Source organism: Callorhinus ursinus, unplaced genomic scaffold (genome assembly GCF_003265705.2).
Source record: "Callorhinus ursinus isolate GAN/ISIS: 27379988/994484 unplaced genomic scaffold, GSC_fseal_2.0 scaffold8, whole genome shotgun sequence".
In the NCBI taxonomy this organism is placed as follows: Eukaryota; Metazoa; Chordata; class Mammalia; order Carnivora; family Otariidae; genus Callorhinus; species Callorhinus ursinus.
The window spans coordinates 31027889-31040063 of NW_027397070.1; the positions used below are offsets into that span (position 1 = coordinate 31027889).

The window sequence follows — 12175 nt, forward strand, 5'->3', positions numbered from 1 at the left end:
GGAGCTTCAATTCCAGCCTGGCTCACTTAGAATATTTCCCACAGGCAGGGAAGAGTCCTTAAAGTGGGGGGCTAGGTATTCATAAAGAGTATGTTTTCAGAAGTTTAATGTGATGTTATATTGCAGAATGGTTTGGAAAACAGAAGACCACTTAGGAAGCTTAATTGAGTCTAAGGTAGTAGGAATACAAGTAGAAAGGAATTTGGAAAGTAATTTAGAGGGAAGAAATGCCCTCAATGTGATGAATCAGGGTCACTGAGAGAACGGGGAACTCTGAAAGAAATAGGAAACTATTTCTGATGATTTTTATAAGGGAAGGAAAAGAAATACATTGCAAAGAAGAACTCCAAAAGAAGTTCGGTGATACCAAAATTTTATTTTAACTTTTTTTTTTCTGTGATGCTTGATTAAAAGCCATAGAATGACTCCACAGCTTTTTCTCCAAAACAATATAGTTTAGTTTAACAGTGATGATCTAGGGCCATATACTATCATTAACTATTAGACACGGTAATGCTTGCTGAATCATAACACTTGTTAGAGATATTTGGTAATAGCTTTTTCATCATTTTAGATTTATGGGGAAATAGGAAGTTGTTTTGCTTTGATATGCTCTGTCCACCACATTACTAGTCTCAGATCAAATCTCGAAATTGAGATCCAGATTCCTGATTGATGTGAAATGTCTGGCTCTCGCTGGCGTTGGGGTTGAGAAATTTGTTTCCAAGTGTGGCATTTGATTCTTTCTGTGCTATTGAAGCTCACATTCCCATCCCTCTCTTTAAAGAAATACATTGTTTTCAACTTCAACTTTGTATAAAGAAGGAATCACTAGAAACTAAGAACTCAGCTTTCAAGATCTTAAAATCACCAGATACTGTGACAAAGACATATTTGCCATATGTTGGGAGATAAACTTTGGTGTGATCGTGTGGGAAGTGCCTAGGCCCAAACATTCCATGAGAAGTGAGAATGAGTGTTCCTGAACAGATATTTTACCATTTCATTAATTCTTACAATTCAACATATTTCCATCTCAACCAGACCATCATTCTCATTTGTGGATAGAGCAAGAGAAGTGACACAGGTTTGTTATCTCTCTAGCTACTATCTCTTCAGGCTTTCTGAATTGGCTTGAATCCTAGAGGTTCCATCTGAGAACTAAACCTCATTCAGTCCATAAGAGACTGAGGAGGTTTGTTCCTTTGTTTGTTACTAAGTTAACATATGGACTTCCTGATTAAAATCTGTTGGAAGAAATTATTATACGAAGTAATGTATTAGCCATATAATGTGTTGGGATAGTGCTGGGTGACTCATAATTTCTGCTGCTACAGTTTATAAAAAGGAAAAGAAAGTCGGTTCTTTTTGTTGGGAAAGAAGATTTCATGTTATCTGTATTTGCAGGCTTTCTGGCTCACATGCTGGAGGAATCCTTGCTGCGGGGGTGTTTTCATTTTCTCGTCTAACATGGCAGTGGTCCATTGCAGCAGAGGTTTTTAGCTTAAACAATCTGTTTGTGGGGCTGCTTATGGCTCTTACTGTACATTTTGAGGAGGCAGCAACTGCAAAAGAAAGATCAAAGGTAACCTATTTTGATCAAAGTGAAATCACTTTTTGTTTTAATTTTTAGACAGATGCTGTATTTCTTTTTAACTTTGGATGCTGTTTATCTGTCCTGATTACTGTTGAGGTAATTTAGGCGTGTTGAGAGAGAAAATATTCTGAGTTCTTTTACTGTGAACCATGATAGGCTTTATAAACCATGGAGCTTTTTTTTTTTCTCCCAGAGTTCAAAAGTTTTTTGGAGAATGAGAGGATTGAAATCCCCTCTGAGTCCTATGGGAAAGATGGGCTTGTTGGTTAATTCCACCATCGTGCATGTGTGTGTGTATGTGTATGTGTGTGTGAGTGTGATCGTTAGATGCCAAGCTCTAGATTGACCACCTTAAATTATATACCATTGTGGTACATTGACTTACTCTCTAATTGAAAAAAAGACCAAATTTGTACTTTTTTTTAAACTAAGAGTATCAAATGTATAAACGTAGTAGTTTGGAAGAGTTTCCAGTGAATTTATAAGGCAAACACTAATATCAAGATCATTTGAAATGTGAACCCTGTCTTCTAAGAGCTTACAGTCTACACATTGGGAAGTACCAAACCATTTTAGTAAAGGTAGCCTTTTGTTGTTAAAGAATATACAAACAGAAGAATACCATGGTTTATCAGTGGTGCCTATAAACAGATCTGTGCTGCTATTAGAGTTCATTTTTTGTCTAAAGTAAACTTTTTTCTGATTATGAAAATTGCACATGTTCAAAAGAGCAAAAACAGCACCCCTAACCTCGTTTTTAAATAAAAAGTGTTCTATTTTATGTATTTAATAGGAGAAAAAGTAAAATGGAAAGAATGCCTGAGTTTTAGTTACAGACTTTAATAAGAATTACACAATATCTTATTACTAGTAGGACTTACCTAGTTATCATGCAGGACTTTCTAAAACTTAGTTTGAAGGCAGTCATTTCAGGTCAGACTTCAGTGATGTGATGAGAATGGACAATATTATAAAAAAAAAAGTAATGGTGCCAAATATTAGTGTCTGTGGAAGCAAGCCTGTGTCTAAGAGGTTGACTTTAGCCTGACCTATGGTACAAATGCTTGGTTCTCATATAAAGAGTAACTTTTTACTATTGTGCTAACTTAAGAGTTTTTAGGTAAATTTTTAACTTAGGTTTTTTTCTTTTTTTTCAGATAGCTAAAATTGGTGCTTTCTGCTGTGGCCTTAGTTTATGTAATCAGCATACAATAGTACTCTATGTTTTGTGCATAATACCATGGATTCTCTTTCGACTTTTAAAAGAGAAGGTAGGTTTTTGGGTGTTTTTAATGAAAATTCATAATGTTTTAGTAAGGCCCGATATAACATTTATGGCATAAAACATGGGGCTTTCATTTTTTTTTCAGTTTTATATAAAGTGTAAATGACCCGAGGCTCTAACAACATTGAAAACAAAAATAGGATTTACAAAAATTATACAGTATTTTTTCTTTAAGATTTTATTTATTTATTTGACAGAGAGAGACACAGCGAGAGAGGGAACACAAGCAGGGGGAGTGGGAGAGGGAGAAGCAGGCTTCCCACCAAGCAGGGAGCCTGATGCAGGCCTTGATCCCAGGACCCTTGGGATCATGACCTGAGGCCAAAGGCAGACGCTCAACGACTGAGCCACCCAGGCGCCCCAAAAATTATACAGTATTGATTGCAGTGGCATCTGGTCTGATTCATAATTTTCTTACTGATTCTGAGCAGCACCTTGATAATAATAGGCTAAAAAGGAGTTAAAATGAAATAACAGATTTCCTTGATTGTTTTATTATATGCCCTAAAACAAAGGATAGTGTATTAATAATAGTTTATTCATTCATCCAGCTGTTTGTTGAGGGCCTGCGCTGTGCAGGTGCTGCTCTAGGTGCTAGAGATTCAGCTCTCCCGACAGAACAGACAGCATCACTGTGAACCAAGTAACATCTCTGGAAAATAACAACCTGTTTTCTCAGGACAGATGTCTCTAGAATTAAAAATTATTTATTTTAGTTTTCCCTTTCCCTCAAAGGAAAAACGATTATTGATTTAAATGGCGGTGTAAAGCAATGTAAGAAAATTACAATGCTGTGTAAGGCATTGTGAGATGGACTGAAGAAGGCAGGGAGCTGAGTTAGACATGAGGTTTTGGAAAGATCGAAGCCCTTTATTTTGTCAGCCCTCCTCCTAGAGGTTGAAACAATCTAAATACAAAGCCAGTACTAGAGTCATTTTACTGAATTTATTGTTTGTTTGTTAATTATACCTCAGCTACATTTATTTATTTATCATTTCATTATTTGTTGCTCTAGTCAGGATTATATTAGAAAATACATGTTCAGTAAAATTATTATACAGAAATAGGGAAATTATAACAAAACTTTAGGTAACTATTGTATTTACTGTACTTGAATATATTTTTTGTTTTTAGCTTCTGGCAACAAAGGAAAAAGTATAACGTGGAGATTATATTATGTGTTAAAAAAATGGAAATAACAATCAAAGGAAGATCAACTTTTTCTTGGAACTGAATTCTGCTAAGTCAGTCATGTCCAACCTTTTATGAGGAATATTAAACAGTGTAACAGGTCATGTCTAACAGTGGTTTTATAGAATATACAGAAGGTTCTTTATCTGGTCTTTTATTATATAAAATAATAAAATATTTTTTATTTTAAATAAAGGAGATAGAACATAAAAAACATAAATTCAGTGAAGACTTTTCTATAGATTACAAACCTGAAGAGGCCCAGATATTTTTCTTGTGAATTGATGGATGCATAGATGGGGATGCATTAACATCCTGCTATCAGTTACCTTAGCCAGGCATTTTTTTTTTTAATCCAGTCTTCATTTCTTTCTCTTTTTTTTCCAGCTTATTGAGATACAGTTGACATATAACATTGTGTAAGTTTAAGGTGTACAACATGATGATTTGATATATGGATATATTATAAAATGATTGCCACAATGAGGTTAGTTAACATATCTATCACCTCACGTAGTTACAGTTCTGTGTCTTGAAAACTTTTTAAGATCTACTTTCTTAGCATCTTTCAAATATAAGCTACAGTACATAGTCCCCATACTGTACATTACATTCCCCAGAACTTATTCATATTATAACTGGAAGTTTGCACACTTAGACCACCTTGACCCATTTCCCTCACTCCCTACTCCCTGCCTCTAGTGATCACCAGTCAACTCTCTGTTTCTGTGAGTTCAGTTTTTTTTAGACCCCACTATAGGTATATGTCTTTATCTGACTCATTTCATTTAGCGTTAATACCCTCAAGTTTTATCCATGTTGTTGCAAATGGCAGGATCTTTTTCTTTTTGTGGCCGAATAATACTCCATAGTACTTATGTATGTATATCTGTTTTCTATGTTATCTCTTAGGAGTTTTATGGTTTCAGGTCTTACAATCAAGTCTTTAATCCATTTTGAGTTAATTTTTATATATGGTGTAAGATAGTGGTCCATTTTCTTTCTTTTGCATGTGACTGTCCAGTTTTCCTAACACCATTTATTGGCCTTTTCCCCTTGAATAGTTTTGCCTCTTTGCCATAAATTAACTAACCATATATGCATGGGTTTATTCCTGGACTCTCTACTTTGTTCCATTGATTTATGTATCTGTTTTTATGCCAATACCATACTGTTTTGAATGCTATAGCTTTGTAGGATAGTTTGAAATCAGGGAGCATGATGCCTGCAGCTTTGTTGTTCTTTTTCAAAATAGCTTGGGCTATTTGGGATCTTTTGTGGTTTCATTCAAATGGATTGTTTGTCCTATCTCTAAAATGACAGTGGAATTTTGTTAGAGATTGCATTGAATCTATAGATTGCTTTAGCTGTTTTAACAATATTAATTCTTCCAGTCCATGAACATGGAATATCTTTCCATTTATTTATATCTTCTTCAATTTCTTTAATCAGCGTCTTATAGTTTTCAGTGTATAAGTCTTTCACCTCCTTGGTTAAATTTATTTGTAGGTATTTCATTCTTTTTGATGCACTTGTAAACAGAATTGGTTTAATTTCTCTCTGATAGTTCATTGTTAGTGTATAAAAAAGGCAGCAGATTTTTTTATATTGATTGTGTACCCTGCAACTTTACTGGATTCAGTTAAGAGTTCCAACAGTTTTTTGGTGGAGTCTTTAGGGTTTTCATTATATAAAATCATGTCACTTACAAATAGTGACAGTTTCACTTCTTCCTTTCCAGTTGTATGCTTGTTATATTTTTTCCTGCCTGATTGCTCTGGCTAAGAGCAGTGAGAGTGGGCATCCTGGTCATATTACTGAGAGGGAAAGCTTTTATCTTCTCACTGTCGAGTATGATGTTAGCTGTGGGCTTGTCATATATGGCCTTTCAGTGGCCATATACCTGCTTTGTTGAGAGTTTTTATCATGAAAGAATTTTGTAAATGCTTATTCTGTATCTATTGAGATGATCATATGATTTTTATCTTTCATTATGTTAATGTGGTATATCATGTTGATTGATTTGCAGATGTTGAACCATCCTTGCATCCCTGGAATAAACCCCTCTTGATCATGGTGTATAATCCATATAATGTAATTTCAAATTCAGTTTATTAATATTTTTTGAGGATTTTTGCATGTATGTTCATCAGGGATATCTGATATGGCCTATAATTTTTTTAATTTATTTGTTTGGTGTCCTTCTCTGGTTTTGATATCAGGGTAATGTTGGCTTCATAAAACATGTCTGGAAGCATTTCCTATTCTTCAGTTTTTGGGAAGAGTATAAGGAGGATGGATATTAAATCTTTAAATGTTTGGTAGGATTCACCAGTGAAGCTGTCTGGTCTAGGACTTTTGTTGGGAATTTTTAAGTTACTGATTCCATCTCCTTACTAGTAATCAATCTATTCAGATATTCTATTTCTTCATGATTCACTCTTGGAAGATTATATGTTTTTAGGAATTTATCCATTTCTTCTAAATTGTTCAATTTGTTGGTGTATAATTGTTTATAGTAGTCTGTTATGATCCTTTGGATTTCTTTGGTATCAATTGTAACTTCTCTTTAATTTCTGATTTTATTTATTTGTGCCCTCTTTTTTTCTTAGTTTAGCTAAAGATTTGTCAATTTTGTTAATCTTTTCAAAGAATCAGCTCATAGTTTCATTGGTCTTTTCTATTGTCTTTTCAGTTTCTACTTCATTTCTTTTCACTCTGATCTTCATTATTTCCTTTTTTCTACTAATTGGGGCTCCATCTGTTCATATTTTCCTAGTTCCTTTAGGTGTAACGTTAGATTGTTAATCTGAGATTTTTCTTCTTAACTATCTCTGTGAATTTTTCTCTTAGAACTGCTTTTGCTGCATCCAATAGATTTTGGTGTGTTGTATTTATTTCCTTTTTTTGGTGTGTTGTATTTCCATTTTCATTTGTCTCAAGGTATTTTTTAATTTATTTTTTGATGTCTTCATTGACCCATTGGTTGTTCAGTAGTATGTTGTTTTATCTTCACATATTTGTGATTCTTGCAGTTTTCCTCTTGTAATTGATTCCTAGTTTCATATTGTGTTCAGAAAAGATTCTTGATATGATTTTAGTCTTTAATTTACTGAGACATGTTTTGTGGCCTAACATATGATCTTTCCTGGAGAATGTTCCATGTGTACTTGAGAAGAAAGTGTATTCTGCTGTTTTGGGATGGAATATTCTATATATATCCATTTTTGCATCTAATATGTTGTTTAAGTTTGATGTTTCCTTATTATTTTCTGTCTGGCTGGGACAAAAAATCAATATCCATTGATATAAGTGAGGTATTAAAGTCCATTGTTCCATTGATATAAGTGAGGTATTAAAGTCCCCTAGTATTATTTTATTCCCATCATTTTCTCTCTTTAGGTCTGTTGGTGTTAGCTTTATGTATTTAGGTGTTTCTCCATTGGGTACATAAATATTGACAAATGTTATATCTTCTGCTGGATTGACCTCTTTATCATTATATAATGCCCATCTTTGTCTTTTACTATAGTCTTTGTTTTAAATCTGTTTTGTCTGATGTCAGTATAGTTACCCCTGCTTTCTTTTGGTTTCCATTTGCTTGAAACATCTTTTTCCATCCTTCATTTTCAGTCCATGTGTGTACTTATATATGAAGTGAGTCTCTTACTCACTCACTTACAGGCAGCAGATAGATGGGTCTTGTTTCTTTATCCATTCAGCCACTTTCTGCCTTTTGATTGGAGAATTTGGCCCATTTACATTTAAGGAAATTGATGGGTATGTACTTATTGCCATTTTATTAATTGTTTTTCATTTTCATTTTTCATTTTCATACTGTTTTGTAATTCCTCTCTGTTCCTTTCTTCTCTTGGTTTCTTACCTTGTGGTTTGATGACTCTCTGTGGTGTTACACTTAGATTCCTTTCTCATTATCTTTTGTCTACTATGGGTTTTGCTTTATGGTTACCATAAGGCTCATATATAACAGCCTGTATATATATAACAAGCTATTTTAAGTTGGTAACAAGTTATGTTTGAATGCATTCTAAAACTGTATTTTTATTCCTCTTGCCCTGTGGTTTATTGATGTCATATTTTACATCTTTTTATTTTGTGTATCCCTTAACTAATTACTGTATTTGTAGTTATTTTTACCACTTTTATCTTTTAACCTTCATACTAGCTTTTAAGTGATTAAACCACTACTACATGTTTACCTTTACCAGAGATATTTTTAAAATATTTCTTTCTTATTACTAATTAATGCCCTTTCCTTTTAGCTTAAAGAAATTATTTTAACATTTCTTATAAGGCTAGTTTAGTGTCTGTGAACTCCTTTAGCTTTTGTTTATCTGGAAAGCTCTTTATCTCTCTGAGTGATAACTTTGACAGGTAGTATTCTTGTTTGGGAGTTTTTTCTTTCAGCACTTTGAATGTATCATGCCATTCTCTTCTGACCTGCAAAGTTTCTGCTGAGAAATCTACTGATAGCCTTATGGGGATTTCCTTGTGTGTAACAAGTTGTTTTTTCTCTTGCTTTTAATTTCTCTCTTTATCCTTAACTTTTGACATTTTAATTATGTGTCTTGGTGTGGGTCTCTTTGGCCTCATCTTCTTTGGAATTCTGGGCTTCTTGGATCTGGTTGTCTGTTTCTTTTCCCAGGTAAGGGAAGCTTTTGGCAATTATTTCTTGAAATAAGCGTTCTGCCCCATTCCCTCTTCCCTTTCTGGGACTCCTATAATATACATGTTATTCTGCTTGATATTGTCCCATAAATCGCTTAAGCTATCTTCAGTTTTTAAATTTTTTTCTTTTTGCTGCTTGGTTTGGGTGAGTGCCATTGCCCTGTGTTTTATTTAGCTCATTGATTCTATCTGCTTCATCTAGTCTGCTGTTGAACTCCTATGGTGTATTTTTCAGTTCAATTATTGTATTCTTCAGTTCTGTGACTTCTGTTTGGTACTGTCTTACATTTTCTGTGTCTTTGTTGAACTTCTCACTGTGTTCATCCATTCTTCTCCCAAGTATGGTGAGCATCTTTATGACCATTACTTTTAACTCTTTGTCAGGCAAATTACTTATCTCTGTTTCATTAAGATTTTTTTCCAGGGTTTTATCTTGTTTTTTCATTTGAAATATACTCCTCTGTCTCCTCATTTTGCTTGACTCTCTGTGGTTGTTTCTGTGTATTAGGCAAAATAGCTGTCTCTCCCAGTCTTGGAGGAGTGGCCCTGTGTAGGAGATGAACCTCACATCAAAGTAGCTACAGCTACTTTGCTGTAGCTCTTGGCTGTCTCTCAAACCTTTATGATTGTCTAACCAGCCTGAGTTTCTCTTGGTAGGTTCTAGTTATTGTGTCAAGACTTGTGAGTGTTCCAGAGGGAGGGATCTCATCAGCACCTAATTTTACACTGATTGGAAACTAGCCCCTCAGTCAGCATCTTTAAGGTATGCAAATAGATACAGTCCTGGGAGACTGCAATCATAGACCGTACTAGCCTCCAGACCAAGTGATCTGGGCGGGGGGGGTCTCCCTTTAGGGATTGTTGCAGATTCAGGGTTCCAGATGAGTGTACAAGTTTGTTCCTGGGAGGTGCCAACAAGCTGTGGTGAGGCCAGGTGAGAGCTCCAAGATGGTATCCGTCAGCCTGTGTTCCCGGAGAGCACTTCTCTAGCCTTTAGACGTGTGGTAAACCTGAAACCTGCCCTTCAAGCTGAAGTTTTTTCACGGGAAGACCAGGGGGTGTTGTTTCAGTCTATTGTCAGTGCAGTCCCTTGGGGATGGTAACCTGCCAAGAACTGTCTTTCCAGTTGTTTTAGACCCATAGGACCCCAAAATGCAATTCCCCTTGACCACCAGATCCAGGCACTTAAGGGGCATCCCCTTTGTGGGCTGTGCACCCTGGCTGACTTCGGTGGAGCTGTGGTGGAGCGGTATGTGAGGTTGGGCATTTGCCTGGCTGGCTGTGACAGAGCTGCAATGGAGTGGTACACAGGAGTGGGCACACTCACTGGCACTAGCAAGATAGAGGAAGAATGCCAGAAGTGGCACCCTCCAGCATCTCTGTCCCCAGAGAGAGTTCTACCAGGCTTCTCCCCTTACAGCAGACATTTTAAGATTAGCAAATGAATCTTCTTCACTTATGGTCTAGCACTTTCCAGACTGCTGCTTCTGTTCCAGGTTCTGGGGCGAGTGAGTCTGTCTGTAAGTCCTTAAGAGCAGAGTCTCTGTCCCCTACAGCCCTATAATTTTCCTGAACATTTGACCTATTGGCTTTCAAAACCATACATTTGGTGGGGGATCATCTCTCTGGTGCAGGACCCAAAGCTTGGGGTGCCTTACGTGGGGGCACAAACCCCTTGCTCCTCAGGAAGAAGTCCTATATTTATGAGATCCCTCCTAACTGTGGGTTACAGCACTAGGTTGGGGTTTTCGGTGAGACCATGTCTCTGTTTCTCCCACACATTTTCATGTGGCCCTTTTATTCTTTGTTATGGAGGCACTTGTTCAGATAGTTTTTAGGTCTTTGTAGATTTGTTGTGTCTGTGGAGGAGGTGAGTTCAGAATCTTCCTACCTCACCACCTTGAACTCCTAATTATGATAGCTTCATAATGTAGTTTGAAATTAGGAAGTGTGATGCCTCCAGCTTCATTCCTCTTCTGCAAGATTATTTTGGCTGTTTGGGGGTCTTTTGTGGTTCCATATCAATTTTAGGATTTGTTTTTCTATTTCTGTTAAAAATGCCATTGGAGGGCACCTGGGTGGCTCAGTTGGTTAGGCGACTGCCTTCGGCTCAGGTCATGATCCTGGAGTCCCGGGATCGAGTCCCGCATCGGGCTCCCTGCTCAGCGGGGAGTCTGCTTCTCCCTCTGACCCTCCCCCCTCTCATGTACTCGCTCTCTCTCTCATTCTCACTCTCTCAAAATGAATAAGAAATAAATCCTTAAAAAAAATGCCATTGGAATCTTGATAGGGGTTTCAATGAATCTATAGATGGCTTTGTGTGATACAGACACTTAAAAAATATTAATTCTTCCAATTTGTGAACAAGGGGTATCTTTCCATTTATTTGTTTCTTCTTCAATTTCTTTCATCAATGCTTTGTAGTTTCCAGTGTACAGATTTTTCACCTCCTTGGTTAAATTTATTGCTAGGTGTTTTATTGTTTTTGATGCTAATATAAATGAGATCATTTTCTGTTTTTTTTTCCAGACAGTTTATAGTTTATTGTTAGTGTGTAGAAACACAACTAATTTTGTGTATTAATTAGTTGTGTTTCTACACCCTGCGACTTTACTGAATTCATTTATTAGTCTAACAGTTTTTTGGTAGAGTCTAGGATTTTCTCTATATAAGATTGTGTCATCTGCAAATAGAGACAGTTTTACTTCTTCTTTTCATATTTGGATGCCTTTTATTTATTTTTCTTGCCTGAATACTCTGACTAGGATTTCCAGGACTGTGTTGAACAGGAGTTGGTAATACCAAGTAGGCACTCTTGTCTGATTCCTGATCTTGGAGGAAAAGCTTTCAGTCTTTCGCTGTTGAGTATGATGTTAGCTATGGACTCGTCATATGTGGACTTTATTATGTTAAAGTATGCCCCAGATCAAGTAAATCAGAATTAGTTTAGGGTGGGATCAGCTACCGGCTCAGCTCAGCAGATGGGCAGAAGAGCTGGCTGGGATCTCTGCTTGGGCACAGCTGCGAGCAAGAACACAGTCCTCCAGATCTGAGCACTGGTTGCCGGAAGCCCTGCTTCCCTTCTCCTGTGTGATCCCCAGTGGTTGAGCCGACCCCTTCCTCCCACCTCTCAAGAGGTGAGAACCAAATGAGCCTCCTGGGAAGTGTCCTGCCATGCTGGGGGAGCTGGTTGTCCACCTTGGAGTCTCTTTTCCCACTGGAAAAACTGTCACCCCAGGGGAGCTCTGTTAGTGCAGAGCTGGGCTGGCATGGGGGAGGAGTGATGCAGTCAGAGTGCTCCTTCTTATTTCTAATGTGGTTCTTCTCAGTCTGTATGGTCCAAGGTGTGCTTTATCCTCACCCCTGAATTCTGGGATTCTTCACAGTGATATCTCGTCCATAGATAGTTGCTA

At 36.7% G+C, this 12175-nt stretch overlaps 1 protein-coding gene across 6 annotated transcripts in view; it reads left to right on the forward strand.

Moving 5' to 3' along the window:
• Window positions 1-12175, forward strand: part of TMEM260 (transmembrane protein 260) — a 67190-nt gene that overhangs the window by 21653 nt on the left and 33362 nt on the right. For all 6 annotated transcript variants that reach the window (XM_025869973.2, XM_073895260.1, XM_025869974.2 and 3 more), the window contains exons 4-5: window positions 1408-1585; window positions 2755-2868. In XM_025869973.2, the coding sequence (XP_025725758.1) occupies window positions 1408-1585; window positions 2755-2868 (292 nt within the window). The remainder of the gene's footprint in view (window positions 1-1407; window positions 1586-2754; window positions 2869-12175) is intronic.